Source organism: Cygnus olor, chromosome 1 (assembly GCF_009769625.2).
Source record: "Cygnus olor isolate bCygOlo1 chromosome 1, bCygOlo1.pri.v2, whole genome shotgun sequence".
NCBI lineage: Eukaryota > Metazoa > Chordata > Aves > Anseriformes > Anatidae > Cygnus > Cygnus olor.
In genome coordinates this window covers 39,207,084-39,231,251 of record NC_049169.1, presented here as the reverse complement: position 1 = coordinate 39,231,251, position 24,168 = coordinate 39,207,084, and the positions used below count along the sequence as shown (strand labels likewise).

At 42.1% G+C, this 24,168-nt stretch overlaps 1 protein-coding gene across 1 annotated transcript; it reads right to left on the bottom strand.

Annotated features, from left to right (window-relative positions):
• Nucleotides 1-10,732: 10,732 nt before the first annotated feature.
• On the bottom strand, nt 10,733-23,353 carry RAB21 (RAB21, member RAS oncogene family). Its single transcript, XM_040553400.1, has 7 exons — nt 22,983-23,353; nt 16,519-16,578; nt 16,209-16,316; nt 14,566-14,629; nt 13,744-13,798; nt 13,271-13,359; nt 10,733-12,422 (listed from the first exon to the last, which is right to left on the bottom strand). Exons 1-7 carry the CDS (start codon nt 23,139-23,141, stop codon nt 12,283-12,285), a joined length of 675 nt encoding a protein of 224 aa, XP_040409334.1. The 5' UTR covers nt 23,142-23,353; the 3' UTR covers nt 10,733-12,282.
• Between the last annotated feature and the right edge of the window lie 815 nt (nt 23,354-24,168).

The window sequence follows — 24,168 nt, the reverse complement described above, 5'->3', positions numbered from 1 at the left end:
CTAAACAACCCCAGCTCCCTCAGCCGCTCCTCGTAAGACTTGTTCTCCAGACCCCTCACCAGCTTTGTTGCCCTTCTCTGGACTCTCTCGGGCACCTCCATGTCCTTCTTGTAGCGAGGGGCCCAAAACTGAACACAGTACTCGAGGTGCGGCCTCACCAGAGCCGAGTACAGGTGGACAATCACCTCCCTAGACCTGCTGGCCACGCTGCTTCTTATACAGGCCAGGATGCTGTTGGCCTTCTTGGCCACCTGAGCACACTGCTGGCTCATATTCAGCTGCCTATCAACCAATACTCCCAGGTCCTTCTCGGCCAGGCAGCTTTCCAACCACTCATCTCTCAGCCTGTAGCGCTGCTCGGGGTTGTTGCGCCCCAGGTGCAGGACCCGGCACTTGGCCTTGTTGAACTTCATACAGTTGATCTCAGCCCATCGGTCCAGCCTATCCAGATCCTCCTGCAGAGCCTTCCTTCCCTCGAGCAGATCGACACACACACCTAACTTGGTCTCATCTGCAAACTTACTGAGGGTGCACTCGATCCCCTCGTCCAGGTCATCGATAAAGATATTAAAGAGGACCAGCCCCAGCACTGAGCCCTGGGGGACTCCACTAGTAACCGGCCTCCAACTGGATTTGACTCCATTCACCACAACTCTTTGGGCCCGGCCATCCAGCCAGTTTTTAACCCAACAAAACGTACGCTAGTCCAAACCACGAGCAGCCAGTTTCTTGAGGAGAATGTTGTGGGAAACGGTGTCAAAAGCCTTACTGAAGTCAAGGTAGATCACATCCACAGCCTTCCCCTCATCCACCAGGCACGTCACTTGGTCATAGAAGGAGATCAGGTTCGTCAAGCAGGACCTACCTTTCATAAACCCATGCTGACTGGGCCTGATCGCCTGGTTGCCCTTCAAGTGCCTCGTGACGACAGTCAAGATAATCTGCTCCATGATCTTCCCTGGCACTGAGGTCAAACTAACAGGCCTATAGTTCCCCACTTCTGGCTTCTCAAATTTAAAACTTTTTTGCTAGATTAATATCTATACTGTACTTTTAACCATTGAAAAACAGACTTTTGTAGGTTGTCGGGTACATCTCGCTACTCAAAGCAGGACAGATTTTGTAGTTGGGTCAGATTGCTGAGGATCACTTTTGCTCAGGATGGTGTCTTGGCAGACACAGGAAAACAGCTACAAAAGCATTGGATTCAGCTGAGAAGCATGATTCTCAGCTGAAAGAGGGACCAAAACCAGTGTGTGGGAGTTAGACATACCCAGTGTTAACGTGTTTACAGAAGATCCTGCTCTGAGCAAGACAGATTTTGCTTTTTCTCATCTGAGGGTGCGCGAAAGCCTTGCTTACTCCTGACCCAAATTAGGGTTGATAGCTGCTTTTGAAGGAATTTGGTCATTTAAAGGAAAGCCGGTTCAAGATACTGCCTTTCAAGAGAGTGGCTTATGTACCAGGGTTACAGACCAGGCTACAAAAATCTAGCACAGCAGGATCTTGACCCTTGATGAAATTTTGAAGGTAATGTCATAATCTAATACTACTGAAAGCTGCTTCTTATAGTGTTTCCACGGCTAAAAGCATGCTAATTGACTGTTAATTACAGTGCATCTGTAGGCTCCCTAAATTCTAACCTGTGCTCTCCTATGCATTTTCCCTTAAGCTTCCAGCATTCCCACATCAATTTGTACAGTCACTCAAGGAGAATAGAAACACTGTGTGGAAATTAAAAATTACTAAGATGCTGAGATGTGGTACTGTTAGAGACTCTATATAAGAGGTGAGTGGTGAGGAACAGCTACTGTGTGAACGGAGTGATCCTTGTGTGAACACTTTGACCTAACTTAGGAGTGGGCTGTGTCAAAAACGATCAGGAAGGCAAAGCAGTCACTCCAGGCACTCTTTGTGAGGGAAGAAGGGGTCTACTACAATAGGTTTGTGTATCTATGCACATAGCCAGAGTTGCTTTGCCAAACATGGAACCACGACTCAAAATAATGGCAAAAGTGTTCTATATAAAAAGGACAGGAGAAGAGGATTACTTAGCAGAGGCCAGGCTAGCACAGAGAAACTCAGCAGAAATGTTTGAAGGAGATGGAGCTGTAAAAATATCCAGGAAGTGGTAAATTATTTCTAGACTGATTTTCTTAAATGTTTTAATGTAGATAAAGACAATTTAATTAGGACTGGTTATTGTTGCCAGACTTGCGCTGAGGTAATCAGTATTTGTCTAGGGAACTGTAGCTCACTCAAAACCTGAGCGAAAAGACATATTTTCCATTATTTAATAAGAAAAGCAGCAGCTGGGACTTCCAACACTGGACTTGGAGAAGATGAGGTATAAGAAAGGTACCCTCTTCAAAAATCATTTACCAGCAAATTTTTGATCATCCCTGAAGCTCATTGGAACCTGAATGCCTATACCTAACATCACAGTGTTCTGGATACAATGTCTTGAGAAGAAAATAAACAAATAAATAAAAACATGAGAAGAGAATGACCAGGCTTAGCTTTGAGACTTTATGTTCCGTTGATGGAAACGTGTTCATTGCAGCTTCCTTCTCCTTCCACCAGACATAGGAAATGAGTTTCTGCCAGAAGATTCCTTGGTGAGTGTTCAACAGTTCCCACAGGACTCTTCCTGGGACTCCTTTCCCACTGCAGTCCTTTCACAGAGTCCCATTCATGAGAACAGAGAGTTTTCTTGGTCGCACAGAGCAATTTAATCCCTGAGATGCTTTACCACTTTCTAGCTAGTTTCCCAATCTCCCAGACATTCCTCTTGGGCCGTTCTCCTTCGTTCTTTTGCAAACTGTCATTGCATAACAACGAGCATGTCGTTATTCAAGATGGAGAGCAAAATAACTCTTCGCTTTCAGGTTGCAATATCACAGGATCACAGAAAGGTTGAGGTTGGCAGGAACCTACAGATATCCCCTAGTCCAGCCCTCCTGCTTAGAGCAGGATCAACTAGAACAGATTGCTCAGGACCTTGTCCAGTTGGATTTTGAGTATCTCCGAGGATAAAACCACCACACCCTCCCCCTCCCTGATCAAGCTGTTCCAGTGTTTGACCTCTCTTGGAGTGAAAAATATATTTCTTATGCTTAAATGGATTTTCACGTATTTCAATGGGTGCCCGTTTCCTCTTGTCCTGCTACTGGACACCGCTGAGAAAAGTCTGGCTCCATCTTCCTTAAGGACAGTAAGAGCACAAAGTGACATTACATAGATTTATGCCAGCATCCAGCCCCTTGCACACTGCACAGATGGGAGTCTAACAAGGAGGGTACCATCAGCTGGGTGGCTCACTCTTCTTTGGATTTTAAGTAGCCATCTGCTCTAATAAGGAATCTTCTGCAACATAAAGGTAGTCACTGACTGTGCAGCCAGAAAGAGTTCCTGACTTTCCTGTGGTTTCTGTTGCTGTCACAGCTGCAATTGTAGCTATTATTGCTATGCCAAGAGCTGCAGCAGCTGCTATTGTTGTTCACCCAGCTATTTCAGCAGAGCTCCAGGCTCCATTCCCGTATTCAGAAGTGTCATCTGCCCACATGCCCAACCACAGGAAAACCTGGCCTGCACAAGACAAGTACAGATTCTGTCATGTCCTTCCATCACACGCTTAATTTGTACGAACAAAAACCTCACAGCAGAGAAACTAAGATATACAGTGCCCAAAAAAAAAAAACTTCCCATGACCTCTTTTTCGCTTACAGCAAAAGGTTATGTTTCAAGCTTTGCTTTGACATACGCAACCCACAGTTTTTCCAGGCCACCCCAGTTGTCACAAGTGACAAGCAGACAGTAAATGTGGTGCTGTCTTGGACTCCAGTTGCAGCAGAACACCCAGGAGGAAGTTGCAGTCCAAGCTTCAGTTCCTCATATTCTAAGAGGTGCCAGTCCTCAGCACGAATTATATCACAGACAAAGGATATCCCAGGATTTAGCTGTCATATGCTCTCCTTTTCCACATATAAGAGGAACAGAAAACAAAATAATCCTCCCATCCTACTTCACAATTAAAAGAATAGGAGGGAGACCAGGCTGCAGGTACATCAAATAAACCAAGCAAGCCTGGGGTACTGACCTCCCGTCATCCTTGCCGTTTCATCATTAGCATGCTTCTGTGTATAACTATGGTCCGTAGCATTCAGGTTCCCTACAGGCTAATATCTAGATACAGTGTGGTGAACTCACAGCCATCCCAAGCAGGCAGTATGTAGAAGTTTTTTTAAAGGGGAGCAGATGGTTAGGCACACGGATGAAAAGCTATACTGTGCCATTTGCTCTCAAGGCCAGAACTCCTTATGCCTAATTTACATAGTAAAAATAAAATGTAGCCTTTGGGACTAATGAGGGTCTTCTAAACTCAGTTATCGTCTTTCCCTCAATGTAGAAACCAAGAGACTCTTTCCTACCTGTTCCTTTAAAAAAACATGCAACACCTAACCTGTGGAAGTAGAGCACACCAGTATATTTATGTTCCATGCTTGGCTTCCTTCTGCTGCAAGGTTAGACAAGGACAGAGACAAAGGAACTAAGCAGACAGACTGAAATTAAAAGGAAGGAAATCCCTTTCCCCACTAGCATTTATTTGCATTTGGAGTGTGAAGGCATGGAGATGTATAAGATATGAAGGCAGTACACAAGATAAGGAGCTTTCTTCAAGCATGTCACATTTTATATATACATAACCATACCTGTTTGTTTGTGAACCAGATTTTTTTTTTCTAATCTGTGCATATCAAGTATTAACAGAATTCCAGAATGTGAAACAACCTAAAACATACAAGAATCAACATAAGAAAAAATTATGGTTGTTACGAATTATGTCAAGTTTACAATGACTCTGTTCTCTTGGTGGGACAAGACATTTTATTTTTATTTTTTAAGTATAAAACAAGCAGAACAGACACCGACACAAAATGCTCTGTATTTGCCATGCAAGGAAAGATTCATGATTGCATCAGCCTCCAGAGAGGAGCTGGAAACTATCCGAGAGTGATGACTAAACAGAAACTGATCTGTTGTTTGCTGAGCTGATTGGCATAAACCAGCATTGCCAAAGCTAGGAATTCAGAGAGCAAAGACAAGCAGTAGTACCCCCAATTGCTTCTACATATGCATTACAACACCATCAACCAGAAACGTTTCCCAGAAAGAGCAGGAAACTAACGGAACAATTGTTTTAGGGCGGGGGTAGCCAAGGCTGTTATTTCATCTTAACTGCTCAAAGGTCTTGTCATTAACAAATAATCATTTCCTTCTCTAATTTGCCACCATAATCCACTTCAGATATCACTGTTTGCCATACAAGCTGAAATCCTTAAGTCCTGAAAACCCATGAAGGTCCCACAGTGCCAAGCACTGCAGTGTTCACATACCAAAAGGATTGTCAGGATTCCCAGAACGCTCCAATCAAAGCATAATCTAGTATTTTAAACTTTAAACCAACTTTTCTACCAAGTACAGGCACATCTTATGGTCAAGGATTGTTTTATTGTTTTGTTACTCTAACTAAAGTCACAAAACAATGGCATGGGCATCTCCATGAGGGCAGGCTGGCCACCAGAGGTGCACTGGACACTGCCACCTCTACCTGAAACATTCCCCACAGGACGCTGAGCACAGGCCAGTACTAGAAGCAGCACTCCTGCTCCTCACCATTTAATACAGCGCCCTTAGCGAGATGCTGAGAGTGTGCAGGAAGAATAAATCAGTGAAAGCACTACATTTACTCAAAAAAACTCTTAAGACCTTACTTTTTTGATCAATAAACTACTCAAACAGAAAATACACCCCTTGATGCAAAGATAATCGGATCTAAGTACTGACTTTTGAAAAGTGCAAACGAAGGGGTTAAGAACAACCAATGCAGCATCTGTGCAACACTTCTGTTCCTGTGCTTGCTACTTTCATTCACAATGTCCATCCAGTTCAAACCCTCAGCAGCTGCCGACCAGTGACTTTCACTAGGGAAGCGTGCACAAACATTCGTTACAGAGGTGGGACATCAGTATACTGTCAACACGACTGTTGGTAAATTCTCAGTCTTGGTTCCATGTCTGTTGAACCAACAGATCTGGTTCAATAGCATCTGCTTCTCCCTTATCAACTGCTCTGGGTTTTGAGTATCAAAGCTTCATTTTGATGAGTCCTTGCTCACCCTACAGTCTCTGGGGCATGTTAGCATAGCTTGAGCAACCTTTCGGAGCCAGATTTCACCTCTTAAAGCCATCTTTCAGCAGATTATACTCAGATGTGTTCAGAAATTGTAACATGAAAATTTTTTTTTTTTTTTTTTTTTTTAACCAAACCTATTCATAAGCCAGATCACTCTTCCCCAACCCCCAGTAATTTTCAGGGCCACTATTTCAGAGCGTTCAAGTTTCAAATTTTATCATTTATTATACGTAAGAGAGAATTCAGATACAACGGTAACAAGTTTTTAGCTTTTCTCCCCTATTAGACTGCCCAGCTCTGTTTTTTCTTTTTTTTTTTTTTTTTCCTCAATACACAGAGGTACCAGATATAGCAAGGACTCCATATCAACCTTCCAGTATCTCCCCTTCACTGGGTTTGGGGGCAGGATAGGACCAACTGCTACAGCAGGCTGAGGGGAAGATCATTGCATAATGTACTCACCCTCCTTTGTTTCTGTAGTTTCAAATTACATTGCTTCCAAGTAACCTACAAATGAAGTATTAACCCTCACTCCACCACCCCTCACCCCCACATCCCCCAAGAAATACACGTTCCCTTTCTTGTACAGGGGGTATTCTGTGGTAGTGATTCATTAACCATGAGGAACAGGGCAGCCAGCAAGCAGGAAAAGAGGGACACGAGCTCCTTATTGACTCTATGGCCACGTCAGGTCGTGCTGTTTGCCTGAGTGCACAAAACAATGGGAAATAGAAACTATTAAACTATTCTTTCAGGCTACCTTTCAACATCCTGGTATCGGATATAATCAAAGCTCTACACCGTCCAATGGAATGAACGCTCAGCTACCCCCTGTGACGAGACATTTTAGGGCTGTAGAACCTGCCAACCAATTGACCTTTTTGGCCCAGTTTAGTAAGCCTGGCGGTCTCAAAGAGCAATCAAAATATATCACCTTGAAATAAATTTTCATTTTGGAAGTAATTTGAACAATTTAGATTTTTAAACAGTTTTTTTTTTTTTTTAAGCCAAAACATTTTTATTTATCTTGAGCACAATAACACCTCTCTCATAATGGAGACAGTTTCGTAGATTCTCACTTTCCAAGCCAACTCAAGATGAGAAACATTGCAGATTTCCCAGTTCTCAAAGCTGTTTCTCTGTCTCAGTCTGCTCTACACACAGTGGCTAATGACAGCTCTGAGAACACAGGAAGGGAAAGAATATACACTATTACTTCATTGAGAAAGCCTAAGTTCAGTAAATGGCTACAACACTGAAATGGCACAGGTTGGCCTTCAATAAAGTAAAAATCTCGGTGTTGATCAGAATCCACCCCAAGAAAGTAGCGTGAGAAATATGCCCAGTTAAAAGGAAGCTGGTTTGTATTTGCACTTGTGCAACAACTAGTGCCAAAGATCTTAGCCTTCATCTGCTACTCCTTGACACAACAGCAGTTGTCAGAACTTCTCTTTCAGTGAAGACAAGTCAGGAAAAAATCCCAGTATTTGATGTGAAGATGAACAAAATCAAGTAACCAAATATCTCATAAAAGGAACATATTTTAATCAATCTTTAGGTAGGGTAGTATTGTGCCTGAAAGCCCATTCAAAGTTAGTTGTATTCTCTTCTTTAAGGCAAAAAAAGAAGAAAAAACAGTATTTCACAGAAGGAAAACTAACCTAGGATATCACCTTAGAAAGGTCTTGAATTAGGCAGTTACTGAAAAGACATGCTAGCACCTCTATTAAAAGCTGGTTAACTTAGCCCAGACAGTCCATTACCAACACCTTCAGTTTTCCTCTCTCTCTTATTCCCTTGCTCTACCCATTCATCCCACTTATCTGCTTTCAGCTTCTGAAGATTTCTGATCTCCATGTACCCTCAAGCAGGCCTTCTATCCCTCTTACTTTCTTTAAACTGTTTACTCTGACAGCACCCTGCATTTTCTCTGAACCTCATTTGAGTTCCCACCACATTCTGTGACCTCCTAACTTTTTGCAAACTATTAAAAAGGCTTGGAATCTACAGCAGAAATTGAAGAGCTGTAGGCAGATGCAAGTTAAACACCTAGAACAATTAAAAGTGGCAGGATAAAAGGGCTAAGGGATACCTTTTGATGTGGTAATAAGCAAGAATGCTTGTCCATAATGTGTCAATATTGTCAGAGAAAAACACAGAAATCAAGGCAACACTCCATTACTTAACTGTCTCAAGAGACCAGTCAATGCACTTCACCTGGACATTAGATTTCCCCAGTTTGGAACTCTATGCACATCCACTGCAAACCACATTAAGTAACCACCCCAAATCGTAAGAGCTAGTTACACTCATCTCCAAGTAGTACAGATCTGAAATAATTTAGTAGGGCGTCCTTGTCTCAGTTGGTCTACCTGGTCATGTAGAACTTGTGAACTAGCGCCTAAATACATTAAGGCTGCATCCATAAACAACTACTAATAGAGATACATAACCGCTGCATTCATGGTTTTGGACTTTGGTTTGTTAGACATTATTTCAGCAAGTCATAAAACTTTGCATGTATCTCAGGTATTCATAGCAACGGCAAAACTGTGAGCAGCTAAAGTTGTTTTAGAAAGGTATTTTTACTCACAGGCTACAATAAAAAAGGTCTCATACCAATCTTTGTCAAGATTTACCCAGAGGAAGTGCATTCCATATTACAAGCACTTTTAAAGTTGACTTACATGCTGTAGGAAATGCCTGGCTGGTAATACCTATCCAACAACAGAGGCGTTTGGTAAAGACATAGTTGTTCTCTTGCACTCTTCTCAAGAGAATGAGAAATAGTTTTCTTGTTGGCAGCAAAACACTTTTCCTTAAACAGATACTTAAGACATACAAACCAGGTAATCTAGATTTCAAAGGCAAGATTCCTGAAAACCCAAGCCACACAGTAGTAATGCTAGGTTACTCAAGGAAGATCCTTGAGATCAAGTATAGAAAACCAAGCTATCTGTACTTCCTTGCACACTTTCTCCGCATAATCTAGATATCCTCTGTAAATAATAAAAATGCCTTTTCCAGGAACAGTTGTACTTTGGCAAGAATGAATAGCTTATGTTAATCAGTTGCAAGAACTAATAATATTCTCTTGCGTCTTGGAAACAAACTTTCATGAATTCATATTCATCTTGAGACATTTACTTTTTCAATTTCTTCCACCTCAAGCCTTTTAGATACACAAGCCAATTCAGTCTTCTCAAACTTTTCAAGAAACCATAAATATTTTAGTCAATGCCACAGATCAGTAGGTAGTATTGAGGAAACAGGCTTCTAGGTGACTTTCACTACTCATGCAATTAAACACAGTTGTTACTTCTAGCTAAGAAAACTCAGTGACAGGGCACAATTCCCCCCCCCCTTCACAAGGATCAATCTTGCTACAAGTGTTTATAAATAACTCTGATATTAATCCTTACTGTAGTCTATGGCATTTGCCTGAGACATTAGGTTGTCACATGTATATTGTAATACCTATGTCAGAAGTAGGATTTTTATTTTAAAAACTACGCTCATTAGATACTATAATAAACATCTGTGCTTAGCAAGGTATCAAGTTCTACAGATAGAGTCCAGGCCAACTGCAGCTTAGACAGAAGCTCCCATTCAGGATTTGTCATGCTGTAGTTTCACTGAATCTAAGGACAGTAACTTCTCACAATTTCTTTTAAAAGGTATTTTGCAAATAATAGTAGTAATAGTAGTAGCCAGAACTTTTTTTTTTTTTAAGATACAAAGGTGTCAGCTTCTTTATCCCCACCCAAGTTTTCAGTAGTTAATAGTTTTAGTCTTGCAAGTGACTTAACAGTTGGTATAACATGGCTTTGTTGGTGAGACTAAAGTCTCACACCGCCCCTACTACAGAATACACACTACAGTAAGACAGACTACTGAAGTTTGACACTTCAGTGGTCAAACATAACATTCCCTTTGATAAACATCTTGTATGAATTACCAGGCCAGGACCACAGCTGTCTAGTTCAACAAAGCAGGGAAAGCTCTGCTCTGGAGAAAACATAAGCTGTAACGAGTTATCTATGCCAGAGCATATCTGCTTCCTTATCAAGCCTAGTCGAGATTTTTTTGCATCTTTGTAAAAACTGAAATTGGAATCCAAAAAATCTGCAACTCTTCTTATAATGAAATTTCAATCTTGAACAGTCTCACCAATTTCACTCCTCAGTGAATATCAGTATTTTGTTACTTACAAGACTGACTAGTCTAGTGTATGGATTTGAAGGTACTATTTGTTGTATCAAACTGACCCCAATTTAGCTTTGGCGAGGCTCACTTAAGTGAGATATAATATCAGGATGTTGGCTTAACACAATGTTGGTATATACACATAAAATCGTGAATTTTAGATCCACAGCAAGGCTCTGTACAGTCAAGTAACTTTGTCTTCACTAACAAAAACAGAGCACCTTTGCCCATCATGCATACAACATCAGAAGAGCACACCAATGTCATCTTTAGAGAAAGTACACCGCAGTTTTGGCAGAAAGAAAGGAAATAAAGAGCATTGGGACCAGTCTGTAGCAAAGCCATCTATTATTTCAGAGAAAATAAGTCAGATGAAGACAGCACACTTCTTACATGTCAGACTGATTAGTTACTACTACTCCTGTTGTGCATTGTAATACACCCACACCATTAAATGCATTTATATGCAATATTAGTTCTACCCTTCAGAAAAAGGAAGGCCAAGGAATATTCTATTTTGTCATAGACATCACCTTTACTGTTTTTCCAAGCATGACAACTTAAGTAAAAAAAAGTCAGACCACAAAACATTTTGAAGTTTCAACTACCACCATTTGTTTTCCTTCTGTGATAGTAATTTATACACTTTATTTCTGAACACCCTCCTCCCAAACCTTAAGTGGGCTTCAAAAAGCTTTACAAGAGAAAGAGCAAGTCAAGATTAAGTTCAGTTTTGTCTATTATTCCCAAAGTTACAATTGCATCTGGTAGTTCCATATCTTCCACATAATCACTCAAAAATCAGAAGCAGTTCTCATTAATGCCAATTCATTTGTTCACTCAAGCCCTGCAATACAGGAAAAAAATTACGCTCATAAGTAGTTTATAATGCTGCCTTGGGACACAAATGTCTTAGAACAGCTTAAGAGCTTCCCATGCATCTGGTTTAGCAGCCACCAGACAGACAAGGGCTAAATTTGCTTCAACTTTCTGGGGGATATCTGAGAGGCTGAAGTAAATGCAGAGGCAAGATAAATGCATGCTACAACTGTTTTAGCTGGGAGTCAAACGCCTCAGTGTTAAACAGCAGTCTAAAGAAGCATTCCCTTCCTACTTAGGGGGTACTCTAAATACTGCTGCTTGACAGAAAAAGCTTTAAAAAATGCTGTAGCTGTGAGTTTACCAAAAAAAAGCTGTTTTCAATTTTCAGGAAAGGGGAATAGAATGAGCAATTCAACAGTACACATGAAAAGCTTGCATCTTTTCACTGACTTACTCACTTCACAATCACTGACAAGACTGATGTACATATTTCTGCACCTGCACTTGTAAAAGCAGATAAAATATTTAATATGTAATTTACAATGTATTTTACCAGCTTGGCATACAAGATGAACAGAATATATCAAAGTAGTTGACGGTTATAGGCTTGTGGAGACCCTGCAAAAATATTACTTCAGATATCTGCTAATTTAAAAAAAATCAATTTGCATTTTAGAAGTGATATAATTCAATCTACCACAAAATACAAAGAGCTGCAAAAATGTATACCATTCCAACAACAACGTATATAAGTTATTAAATAATGATCTGATTTAAAAGAATATAAATGAAGCCTTTAAGTAGGTCTTTTCTACATGCATATTATTCCTCATTAAAGAAAAGTATGTAAAAAGGCCATTGGTAATTGCTTTGTTAACCACTGTAGAAAATGCCAATTCTCTGGTCACAGACGCCACTAGTTTAGCACTTAAGGTCTCTGCAGTGTTATGTGTGATTATTTTTAAATACTGTTAATTCTATTACTCCACTGGTAAAGAATGTGTGACTTTGAATATGGCAGTCTTCATATTGAGAGGGCAGTGATGCACAGTTTTGTTACTATCCGGAAGAACAGCACCCGCCGCTGCTCTGTACTTGGGGTTCATCGTCAATGATCTGTACACCTCGCCTTGCTGTTCCTGACTGACTGGAACCATTGCCTCTTGCTCTTTCATCCACTTGAGCAGTTTCTATCATTCCTGTAAATGAAGTGTATTAGATGACATGTATTAGTACTCCACTGCATTTTTACACAAGGCTTTAAGATCTTAATCTATGAATTATGCGCACAAAGTTCAGCAAGACCAGTTCTCTTACTAATTATGCAGAAGTAAGCACTCTGGTATCTCATGACATAGTCTTAAGAAAATACTTAAGTGTTCTTCCTAAAGCACCAAATACTCAGAAGCTCCTGTTGACTACAGAAGACCTTAGATGCTCAGATGTTCTGGAGTTGGTGACTTCAAAAGCTAGATTTACGCATCCATTATAAGAACATTTATTAAACAAAAATACCACACACACCACTCCTCTAAAAAAAAAAAAAATGTTTTGCTTAATTTCTTGTTTCATAAGAACAACACAAATGGGATAACTTCCTTGTGCTATGGTTATACTGCATCCCACATTCTTTATCATTTGCTTCAGCTGCTGTGTAAGATTTGCGTAATTACAGCTTCAAATTCATGAACTGTAATTCAGAAATCTTGTCAAGTGATGTCAGAGATGTTGCAACAGGGTATAAAGTAGACAATAGTGAGAGCAATCACATGGAGTGACTGCAGATCAAGCTTCATGTATGTAGAGTAAAACAGAACTCCAACCCAGGACTCCAACAGTGGCAGAAAGACGTTCTTAAAGTACAGCATGAATTTGCATCTACACATCAAGCTTCCATAGCTGTTATAATACACAAGTGGCTTGAAGTAGACTCAAAAGAAGCCAGTTCTTCTCAATGGTTTAAATTAAGGATTTTCTATAGGGTTTGAAGCATTCCTGACACCTTTTTGTGTAAGAGCTCTTTATGAGCAAACGAGACAATACCTACTTTTACAAAGGTCAAGAAACAGTTCTTCAATTCCTTTGTTCTGTTTAGCTGAAGTATGATAATGTTTTGCTCCAACGGATTCAGCGTACCTGTAGGAAGGCAGATAAAGAAGAGCTTCATTGCACCGAAGAATGTAGTCTTCCTAAGCCACCTTACACGAAGTGGAAAGAACTCTTAATTCAAAATAAAAACTCTTAATCCACACATGCTGACTTAAGGGGAATTGTGGTTAGAATTGAGTAATTCATTAAAAAAAATTGAAAATTTCCTGTTTAGAAATGTATTTAAACTACAAAAGTTGATTTTCAGTGATGTACAACTCACAAGTTACACTTCAGCCAGTAAAGACATCCCAAGACTCAAATAGGAACAGAACACTTAGCAGCCAGTGAGGCATGGCTGGTTTACGCCTGCCAGCTGTTAAGAGCATAATTCTGCAATGACTGTTTCTATTAATAATTGGTGTGACTTACGTTTCTGCTTCTTGCACTGACACATGCCTCTCTTTTTCCAAGTCTATTTTGTTACCTGTTGGAAACAAGTTATGCGATCATTTTATCCCATCAGTTTCTTACAAGCTGCCCCAATGAAAATTGGCTCTTAAACAGGTCTCTATCTAGACAATGACAAATGATTTGAAAGTTCCTTTCACTCAAACATATACAGGCAATGAGCTTCTATCAAAAGACCAGGGATAGCTGAATACCTTAATAAATTAAAACAGAAGTGGTTTTTATTAGGCCAAGTATCTGTACCACAAAAGTACTTTTTGTAGAATATCCATATATCTAACCCCCTGAAGGTCTTAATCACTAGATCTGATTTTAAATCTAAAACAATATTTACATGCACTTGTAAAAAATGCATTGAAATATCCAAGTTTTAAGAATTATTCCCCCTTGCAAGCACGTGATTCTAAAAACACTAAAATTCTAAAAAGTATCCTTCTACGCCACTAGAAACAGTGCATAAACAGAAAAAGAGTCTGAGAACTTGCAAGAAGTATATGTAGCACATTAGATGTTTGTTTGTTCAACTATGCAGTCTGCATCTGTCTGTACCCATTCACTTTTGCCATTACGTATCATTAAACATTTTTTTTCCAAATTAATTCTCCTTTTCTTCAGTTGTGATCTATTGAAACTTCTAGCTCAAATTGCATTTTTAATTATCAAATTCACATAAGCTTTACCCCTTCACATGCACAAACTATCACAGCAGCATTTGGAAGATGTTATTAACCAAAGAAAACTTTTCTGATTCAGTCACTAGAATTAGATGTTAAAAGAACTTACCTACTATACATAAACAGATTTCATTTCCCAACATTTTTCTTAATTCCTTAACCCAGTTTTTTACCTGCATAAAGAATAGAGATAAGTTTATTTTTTCTTGATATACTACTACTGGTTTGGGCACTGCAGAACTGACCTATTTCCTTCATTAACTGTTCACCCTAACCTTGAAACAGACATGTTTAGAGCAATGTAGATTGACCAAATATTCTTTGTATTGCTGAAAAAGAGCCACATGCAGATGATTTTAGTTCACAGTTGAAACTTAGAGCAAAGTGACTTGTATAAAATGGTTCAGTTACTCCAGAAATTGAACTTGCATTCATATTAGTCCCATTCCAAAGAACAAGTTCATTACATTGACCACTTTAGGGCAGGCATGAGATCTTCAGCCACAGGAACATACTAACACATCAGAAGTGGGTCCTTAAAGGTAGAAGTACCTGAACCAAACCTGAACCAAGTTTTTCAGATTAGATTATAACAGATGTTTGTTTCCTAAAGGAACAGATGAATGTTGAGTCAGCTGGCACTAAGGTGTGTTATTAAGTTTGCTGTCATGCTTTGAAGTTGGATGGTCACTGCATTAACTTGGAGATGCTATTTTAAGGGAGTTTAAGCTGTGAAGAGAGGCGACCACTTCAAGGACCTAGAAATAATTAGGATACATGATACATAGGTAGTTATGCAGTAACTTCTGCAAATTAACCTTTCATCTTACTTCTGAGAAGTAACTTAAGTGTCTTGAGATGACAGCGTTTTCGCTAAGCATGGCTCAGCATGAAAAGGCCCGAGTTGAACTCATACTCACAAGTCACAGCTCTACAGATAGGGCCCAATGCTGTCAGCACAAAGTGCTTCACTTGCCCAAATCAGACTGTTTAAGTTGCTTATTCTGCTGGGGAACCATATCCTTATACTACTTGCAACACTGCTAGCCCAAGCCTAGCCAATACAACCATGATTTCTTACTCCTCTACACAGAAGTCCTACAATTTTTACCACAATCTAATCAGGTCCAGACTCACCTAAGAAAGTATCAGTAGCTTTCAGCTGGAACAACAATACAGTAGTACCAGTCTGACATAGGACTGGACAAAAAGTCATCTGCCCTGACCTGATCAATTGATTCTGCAGTAAAATAGTTAACCATCGAATTTCAGATTAAATGAAGCCTTGCAAGTCTAAATACCTATTATTACTGAGAAAGTAACACTTCCAATGTCATGTATTGTGGTTTCAGAGTTCGGATCTGTCAAAGGTCACACCACTTAGTATCTTTTAGCAATTTGATTTATACAGTAGAAATCAGTACTGTATATTATCGCAAGAGTGCCACTTTACATTTATAGCCTGCCACAGTTAACTCATACTTTATTTCTCTAGTGTTCTTTGAATAACCCTACTAGACCTTTATTAAGAGTAGACTTCAGAAAATATTAAGGTGTACACTTTCATTACATGGTCTGAATTTGCAGGTATAACAGAAGATTTGCACGTGGCAAAGTCAGATACCAATCCTGTAATTCAGGCAAATTAAGCATAGACGCTATTGCTGAAACAGAAGATTCCCGTGTATGCACTCATATCACAGACCCCCTCGCAGTTTACATCTTACGTAGAGGTAAAAGTCTCTCCAGTACCTTCTGAAAAGAATCTTCATCTGTTATATCATATACTAGAATAGCGCCATTAGAATCTCTGTAGTAGATCGGCCCCAATGCATGAAATCGTTCTTGACCAGCTGTATCCTGCATTTAAAATACTCTTGTTAGCATGGAAGACTAAACAAACACGTCAAGAGATTCCAAGTACTTCAAAATTTTACTTTGTAATAAAGTCCCTAACATTTGAGTTCTATCAAGCAAGTACTTTTTCAGGAAAACATTTTGTTTAACCAAGAGGGGAGAGGTGATGCACAGTGGGGAGGACAGTGTAGGAAAGCAAACATACCCATATTGCAAGGTTTACTCTTTTCCCGCCAATATTTAGCTTCTTTGTAAGAAAAGATGCCTGGAAAACAAAACAGAGTTCAATTTTTTACACACAAGTGTCTCATTTGACTTCAGATTTATTTACTAATAAAAACATCCGAATCAACAGAAGACAGATTCCTCAATCCAAATACTCCTCAAGCCAGAAGGCTGGGTCAATACTAAGCCAGTTAGTCATTCCACTACAGTTTGCCAGAAGTCTATTCTAAATAAATTTGCCTTAAGCTAGTTATTTCCTGCATCTTTTAGCTGTTTAGTGAATGATTTAGGAAGGATACGAGGGTTGGGTGTGAGGAGTTTCAATTCAGAACAATGCTAAATCTAAGCTGAGCTTAACATTTCATGACAGTACACAAAGGAACCAGCCTAAATGCCTAGATTTATAGATTGCAAGAATTCACAAAATAGTTCACTACTAGTGAATTACCAGAACGAAATAAAAGGGTTTGAATTTACAGCCAAGGTTAACTTCTGTCTTTTTCCTGAGTTATACTCAGTTTTCCTTTCACCTCAGCGTGCAGTCAGCTATCAAGCGCTCAGCGGTACCTTAAGATACATTCATCACAGATTATTTTAGGCTGGCCTGCAGCATCTCAACACAAGGTCTCTGCATGAGAGCACTGAGCAGGCATCGAGCTGACTAAAAATCACGTGGATGTGGGAAGGGAAAGTGTCATCGGTCAGGTCAACTGCTTGAACCAGGCTGCTGCTTAACTGCATAAGCAACCAGTACCTGCACAGAAGACCACAGGAGTTCAATTTACACCAGCCTCAACTGCTGTGAAAATACCTTTCTGGTGTGCTGCCTGTGTTAAATTAACCCAAGTCAGCTCCTAGAGCAGCTCCTGTTCTGCTGCTTCTCTGGCATCGGTAGGACTGAAGAGGAGATGATTCAGTAATATTTTCCGGAAAATATTTTCTCCTTTTCTGAGAGAAGTTCGCTGCAAAGCTTTCCACAAAGTGTGACGAACAGAGCAGATCCAGAGAGAAGACAGCCCGCAGGGAAGAGAAACACCCAGAAACTTCCCACCAGCAGGTAGAAAAGAACGATCCCTGTGACCGCTGGCTGCAACATACCTAGCGATTCCTGCTGCCCTTCTGGTCTACAGTAAGGTGGCGTACGTCAACTTCAGGAAAAACTCCAGGCAGCGTGTTTGAAGTACTTAACGCCAGCCAACTTGTAACAAACAGCTTAACAGCAGCGTAGCAAGTCTTACACATCCGGCAAGCTTCAGTGGATTTTCAGGCAAATCCAAAGTACTGCACAAGTTATTTTACAGCTTTCACCCAGCTGTCCCTAAAGATTGTACGATCAGCGTCAAGTCTTCCTACAAGTTGGTTCTACAGCATCACAGCTTAAAAGCTGTACACTTAGAAGAGAGTTTAGAAGTTTCAACGCACCAACACTTGGACCACATTAAGAGAAGCTATGGGTGAGGCACGCTGAATCAAGCTTACTTGCCGATATGTTATTTATCTGCTGTACTCAGCACTTGACACAGTACTGTAAATCTCAGAGGAAAAGCTCTTCAGGGCACTGTTGGCTTTTGTCACTATAATGAAAAGTCAATCCTGCTTAGTTGATGCAAGTTTCACAGAAACGCTTGAGAACCACATTTCTGGGCTTCTGGACCAAAATGAAGAAAACTCTCACTGAAACAGGAGTTATATTTAACACAGAACACAGCATTCATAAGGTTATGTCATCGGGGCCTCAGACATTGGCCTAGTCAGGGTAATTGTGCTATTAATTGTCTGACATATCTAATATTAAAGTGGGTTTCTTACCATAGATAAAAATGTGTTTTGTTTGTTTTGTAACAACCTGTCCTTCAGGTCACTCCAGCTTTTGATACAAATACTGCCTTTTAACACTAAGAGTGAGATATGTCCTCTCCTGTACACCCAAGTATTAGAAGGCCAGTACATTCAGGTCAGCAGTCTTTTCGTGTCTCCTACAAGAAGTGACAGGAGGCAGAAGCAAGGACATTTAGGATTGGCTATTGCACTTGCTCTCTGTATTAAAACTTGATGAATTTGTACTTTTTAAGATTTAGTTCAATAAGATCTTACCTCTTTGGCTAGGGATCTATCCTAGATCAGATATCCTGATTACAAGCAAGTTTGTATAAAAAGCTTGCTTGATAACAACGCTGGAACCTGGTATTGGAAGCGGTTGGAGTTAATAACGAGCAGAAAGCTTTGAGCATACTGTGAGAAACTGTCAATACTATATTACACTTGAAATGCTTAATTCCTCAGTGTTCATATACTTGAGGAATACTGTTAGCAGGTCCTGTTCTTGAATTAATTGGTATGGGTAAGTCTGGCATAATTAGCACCAGTTAAGTGCATTTTAAAGCCACAGTGGCGCACACTCTAAGACCAAACAGCAGATATCCAACTGTTTAAATAAAACTCCCCCCACTCAAGTTCCAGTTGTCTCATGAAGAGTGAGGTTATTTCTCTTCATTAATTCTGAAGTTAGAGAGCAAAAAGCTCATCAAGTGACTGGCAGGACACAGCAGTGTTTAGAAATCTGGGGGGGGGGTCCCACATGTAAAGAAGAGCCTTAACTATAAGTTTAAGGCAGTGAGCTCCGAATCCAACCTAGTTTAGAAAGAAAAAGTGTTGCTGCCAAGAGCATCATAGCCTTTTAAAGCAATGCAGTCCAGACAGCATTAGATAATCACACAAAGAAGAGGACTTGACATTTGTTCTAGTCTCTTGAGACTTCACTAAATTGAGTACAAGAGAGTTAAGTGTCAGTCACAACTCGGTTTACAATCAGTAATTCCTTTCCATATTCTTTTCATTACTATGGCAATTCGTTTTTGCTAGGACTTTCAAAAAACACAAGTGTACGGGTTCTCAGTTAACTCAAAGATAAGTAATCTCAAACAGCTCTTTGAAGTATGCTACTAATTTGGGTATTTTGACTCCAGTGTCTTATGACTGGTCTGAAGAATACTTATGCACTCAGAAGAAAAGGATAATGCAATTACAAGAGCTAAAATACCATTTTCTTTACGTGTCTGCAGAAAATCTTCCCTTTCCTTTCATTCTTTTTTAAGAGCTCAGTTCCACATGTGCATCAGGCCCTGTTGAGAGGGGATAAAAGGGCCTGAAGAGAACGCAAAGAAGATCCAGCTAGAAAAGATTCTCTTGAAAAAAATAGGAGGTGTACATCACCCACCCCTTGACTGCTTTATCACCAGGCACATAAACATCACATACAGCACTGAGCCGCCGTCTATTGCTTTTTTCCAAGCTATCAACATCCCAGACAACTCTGCCAGGTCAGGCAGGTCCCCCAAAGCAACGCGGATCACTCTGTATGATTAGCATCACCACTCGAGCGGCTCTCTTGGGTTGGATACTTGGCAGCCCTCCAAATGTTTGAGAGATTAGTACACAAAAGTTATATTTATCCTGAGCAATTAACAGACAGCATCCACCCACATTTTAAAAGGGCAGTTTGACAATAGGTTTTGTTGTTATTATTAGAATATTTCCAGTGTATTTTACCTGGCATCAGTTTACAGCTTAGGTACATCCCAAGACGAGAGCACCGACCTCAGTATTTTGATCCATGGGAACCAACTCTAGCTGTCCCACCAGGTCTGACAGCAGGCTACACATTATCATTATTTCTTGTAAAAAAAAAAAAAAAAAAAAAAAAAAAAAAAGACCCTAACCTTTCCTCCTGCGGCTTTTTTCACATTCTTCTGGGTACATTTTTCTTCAGCAAACCAGTAGCAACTTTAATTTCAGTTTGCAGGTCACTGATATCTTAAGTGCATGACTTCAAGCTAACAAAACTTCAGCAACATGTCCCAGCAGCCTCCTAATCTCGATATAAGGAAGTCCCAGGTCACCGTTTCCCTCTCGACAGCGTTTAGGGAAGGGGGGGAGGGGGGCGGAACCACTCCCTTTCACTAAAAACGTCCTTACCAGAAAAGAAGAAAGTCACCTTTGGGTGTGTACACACAAACCTCACAATAGAGTAACACCGGTGTTAGAATTCAGATAGGAAAACAGATGTACATTTAGGTGAAAGATCTGCGCTGCCCAACGTGGCTTCCTGTGCTCTCCCATCACTGGGGTGACGCAGCAGGAAGCGCCGGGCAACCTCTCCAAAGCACTTTTCAAAAGTCTCACCACTTTTCTGGTGCAAAAAGGTTGGCGTGAGGTTCAACAGCACTTGCAAACCCCTTACAACTCCCACACCACCCCCAGCTAAATCAGATTACTGTGGATCGAGGCCCTCATCCCACTGACCAGCAAGATTTACAGGCAGCTCATCCCCGTGGCTCCTTTGCTGCATCAGGAGCCAAGTATTTTTTTTTAATTTTGGCTTCATTGGAACAAAAGTCATTTGCTGCAATACTTTGAATTGATGCCATGAAACGAAGCCACTTTATCAGATTAAGCCCTTAATCGAAAAAATAAGGAGCTCTTAGAAAAAAAAGTCACTTGGTTGTTTAATCAGTTTCTCCATAGTTTGTTTTTCAAGGGATGTTTTAATTTGGCAGCGAAAGGAGGTACTAAACCTTCCTTCTACAACTCTGAGATGCAGGAAAACAAAAACAAGGCAGATTATACTTGACAAGCCCACGTTACATACAGTGCGATTAAATGGCAGCTGACACTGCATTTTCCAATCGATAACCCGCATGTGGCTAAGGAGGTTCGGAACAGAGAAGCAGAGAACAGAAGGGTGAGTTGAGATGTATAATGCGGTTAAAATAGACTGTTAGCAACCAGAAACCTAGCCGCAGCAAAGGGACAAAATTTCAGTATCGCATGTGAGCATGTGTTCCTATTCCTTTACAAACATTCTCCTGCCACATAAACAGGGAAAGACTACAGCTCTCAGGCTGTAGCATCTGGAGAAGACATTTTAGGGTCGACATTTTGGGCCCATCTGGAGTTCCGTATCATGACATCTCTGACCCAATTCACTTTCTGCTTCTAATTTCAGGCTTTCTGCTACAGCAGAGCTACATCCCATGACAAACTACTCTTTCTACCCAAAATTCATCTACACACAATCGCTTGCAGTGCACTTTAAACACGATTGTTTGCTCGACACTAGGCTTTGGGCAGTGTAACAGCACAGAGGACAACTGCACCCCTGCCACCTACGAGCCACTAACCATTCCTGTAGCACAGCAAATGTTAGGCACCTCCGTGGCAATCAGATCTACAATTAACCTGACATAAACACCTCGTCATGCCTAGTAACCCTAACAATAGATGCATCCAACAGCTGAGTAGGAACTTGAAAATGTTTTTAGCTATTTATAACAAAAATGGAGTGACAGTATCCGTTGGAGAAACATTCACTATGCTGTTTCCAGTGCATCTCTCATGCTTCCTTTGTTTTAAGGGAAAGTTTCACCCTTAAATACTTCTGAGACACCCAGACCACAAGAATTTTCCCCTAGATGTGCATGAATAGCACACAACTACGCAGAGGCTCTATTCTGGCACCACCTACTATTTATTCTGTCTTCCACAGGAGAAATTCAAAACCCACCACTGGCCCACGTGGTGGCAGGGTTTGTTTGTTTCTTTATTTGCAAGAAAAGTGTATTAAGTGTAGCATATGATAGATGGAGTGCTACACGTCCGTAACTGGCAAAAAAAGATGCTGTGTAGCTGGCGTAACTGCAAGTGAAGAGGAATCATAGAATATCCCGAGTTGGAAGGGACCCATAAGGATCATCGAGCCCAGCTCCTGGCACCACACAGGCCCACCCAAAATTTTAGACCATGTGACTAAGAGCACAGTCCAAACGCTTCTTAAATTCAGACAGGCTTGGTGCAGTGACTAGGATAAGTGAGTAGAGAGCCCAAAAGATACGTGTGGATTGTACAATCCATGATGTGAAGTTTAAAAACACATTTTCCATGTCCATATATAAAACAAAATAAAATGTATGGATATTGCAATGTGGCACACACACCACTCAGTACTAGGGGATGATGAAAAACATCGCTTTGGAGCAGACACCATCGCACGTCTGTATGTGGAGCATCATTTCTCAGTTGTTTATAAGTTAGCTGACAGAGAGCCAGGCCAAAACTCAGGGAGACACGGTGACATGCAGGTAAGCCTTATGGACCTCCTCAGCCAGGGATCCATAAGCCTTCACCTCCGAGGGCCTTTTGCGAGGGCTGCCCCTTCCAGATGCGGCTATTTCGGCAACTCCAGCGCCGGGATGTCGGGATCCGAGGGCACGACGACGGCTGCAGTTACCAGGCACGCAGCACGCATGAACCACTTAGTCATCAGCCCACCGCCACCGCAACAGCCACCTCACCTCGAGCCCTGCCCGCACCCCCCCCCGACCCAACCACCCCAATTCCCCACGAATTCACCCCAAAAATCCCGCCCCCCCCCGCCCCGCCCCGCACCTGCAGGGTGGTGATGTGCTTGTCGTTGAACTTGTTCTCGCAGTAGCGCAGCACCAGCGACGTCTTCCCCACGCAGCCCTCGCCCAGCAGCACCACCTTGAAGGAGAAGCTGCGACCCCCGGCCGCCGCCGCCCCCGGGCCGGCCCCCGCCGCCGCCATGGGCGCCCCAACGCCGCCGCCTCACATCCACGGGCCGGGGGGCGGAACGCGGGGCGGGGCGGAACGCAGCAGGCGCCGCCGAGGACCCCGGGGGGAAACCGGGCCGAGGGGACACCGACGGGCTCGGGCCGACACCGTCCCCCTCCCCGCGGCAGGCGGCCCCGCTGCCCCCTAATGGCGGCTCCTTCCTCCTACGTCACACGCCGCCCGGTCACGCGCGGCGCCGCCGCCAATGGGAGGGGCGGGAGGGGCGGCGGGGGGAGGCCGCGCCCACCGGGGAGCGGAGGGGAGGGGGTGGGGCGGGGGCGGGTACGCGGGGCCGCCGGCGGGAGCGCGCGCACGGGAGCGCGCAGCGGTGGCAGGGCTCCGGCGGGTGGCCGCGGACGGGCCGTCACCGTCATAGTCACAGAATCGTTAGGGTTGGAAAAGGCCTCCAGGATCATGTGGTCCAACCACCCCCTACCACCGTTGTCACCCACTGAACCGTGTCCCTAAGCACCACGTCCAACCTCTCCTTGAGCACCCCCAGGGACGGTGACTCCACCACCTCCCTGGGCAACCCGTCCCAGTGCCTGACCGCTCTTTCTGAGGAGAAATGTCTCCTCATTTCCAACCTGAACCTCCCCTGGCGCACCTTGAGGCCATTCCCTCTAGTCCTATCGCTAGTTATCCGCAAGAAGAGGCCAACACCCAGCTCCCCACAACCTCCTTTCAGGTAGCTGTAGAGAGCAATAAGGTCTCCCCTGAGCTTCTTCTGCTCCAGACTAAACAGCCCCAGCTCCCTCAGCCGCTCCTCAGTGTTACAAACATAGGGTTCGCTTCATCCCACCAAACTCCTGTGCCCCCATCCACATGGGCTGTTAGAATTTGTTTGCCAAAGCATCCCATGATAAACTGCCTCAGAACTGAGATGTGGGAGTAGGGTGTGAAAGGGGCAAGAAAAGCGCTCTGTGGAGCCCCGTGGCCATAGGGGTGGTTTTCACACATCTAACGGTCAAGAGCTGGGTGACTGCCTTCTGAAATTCAA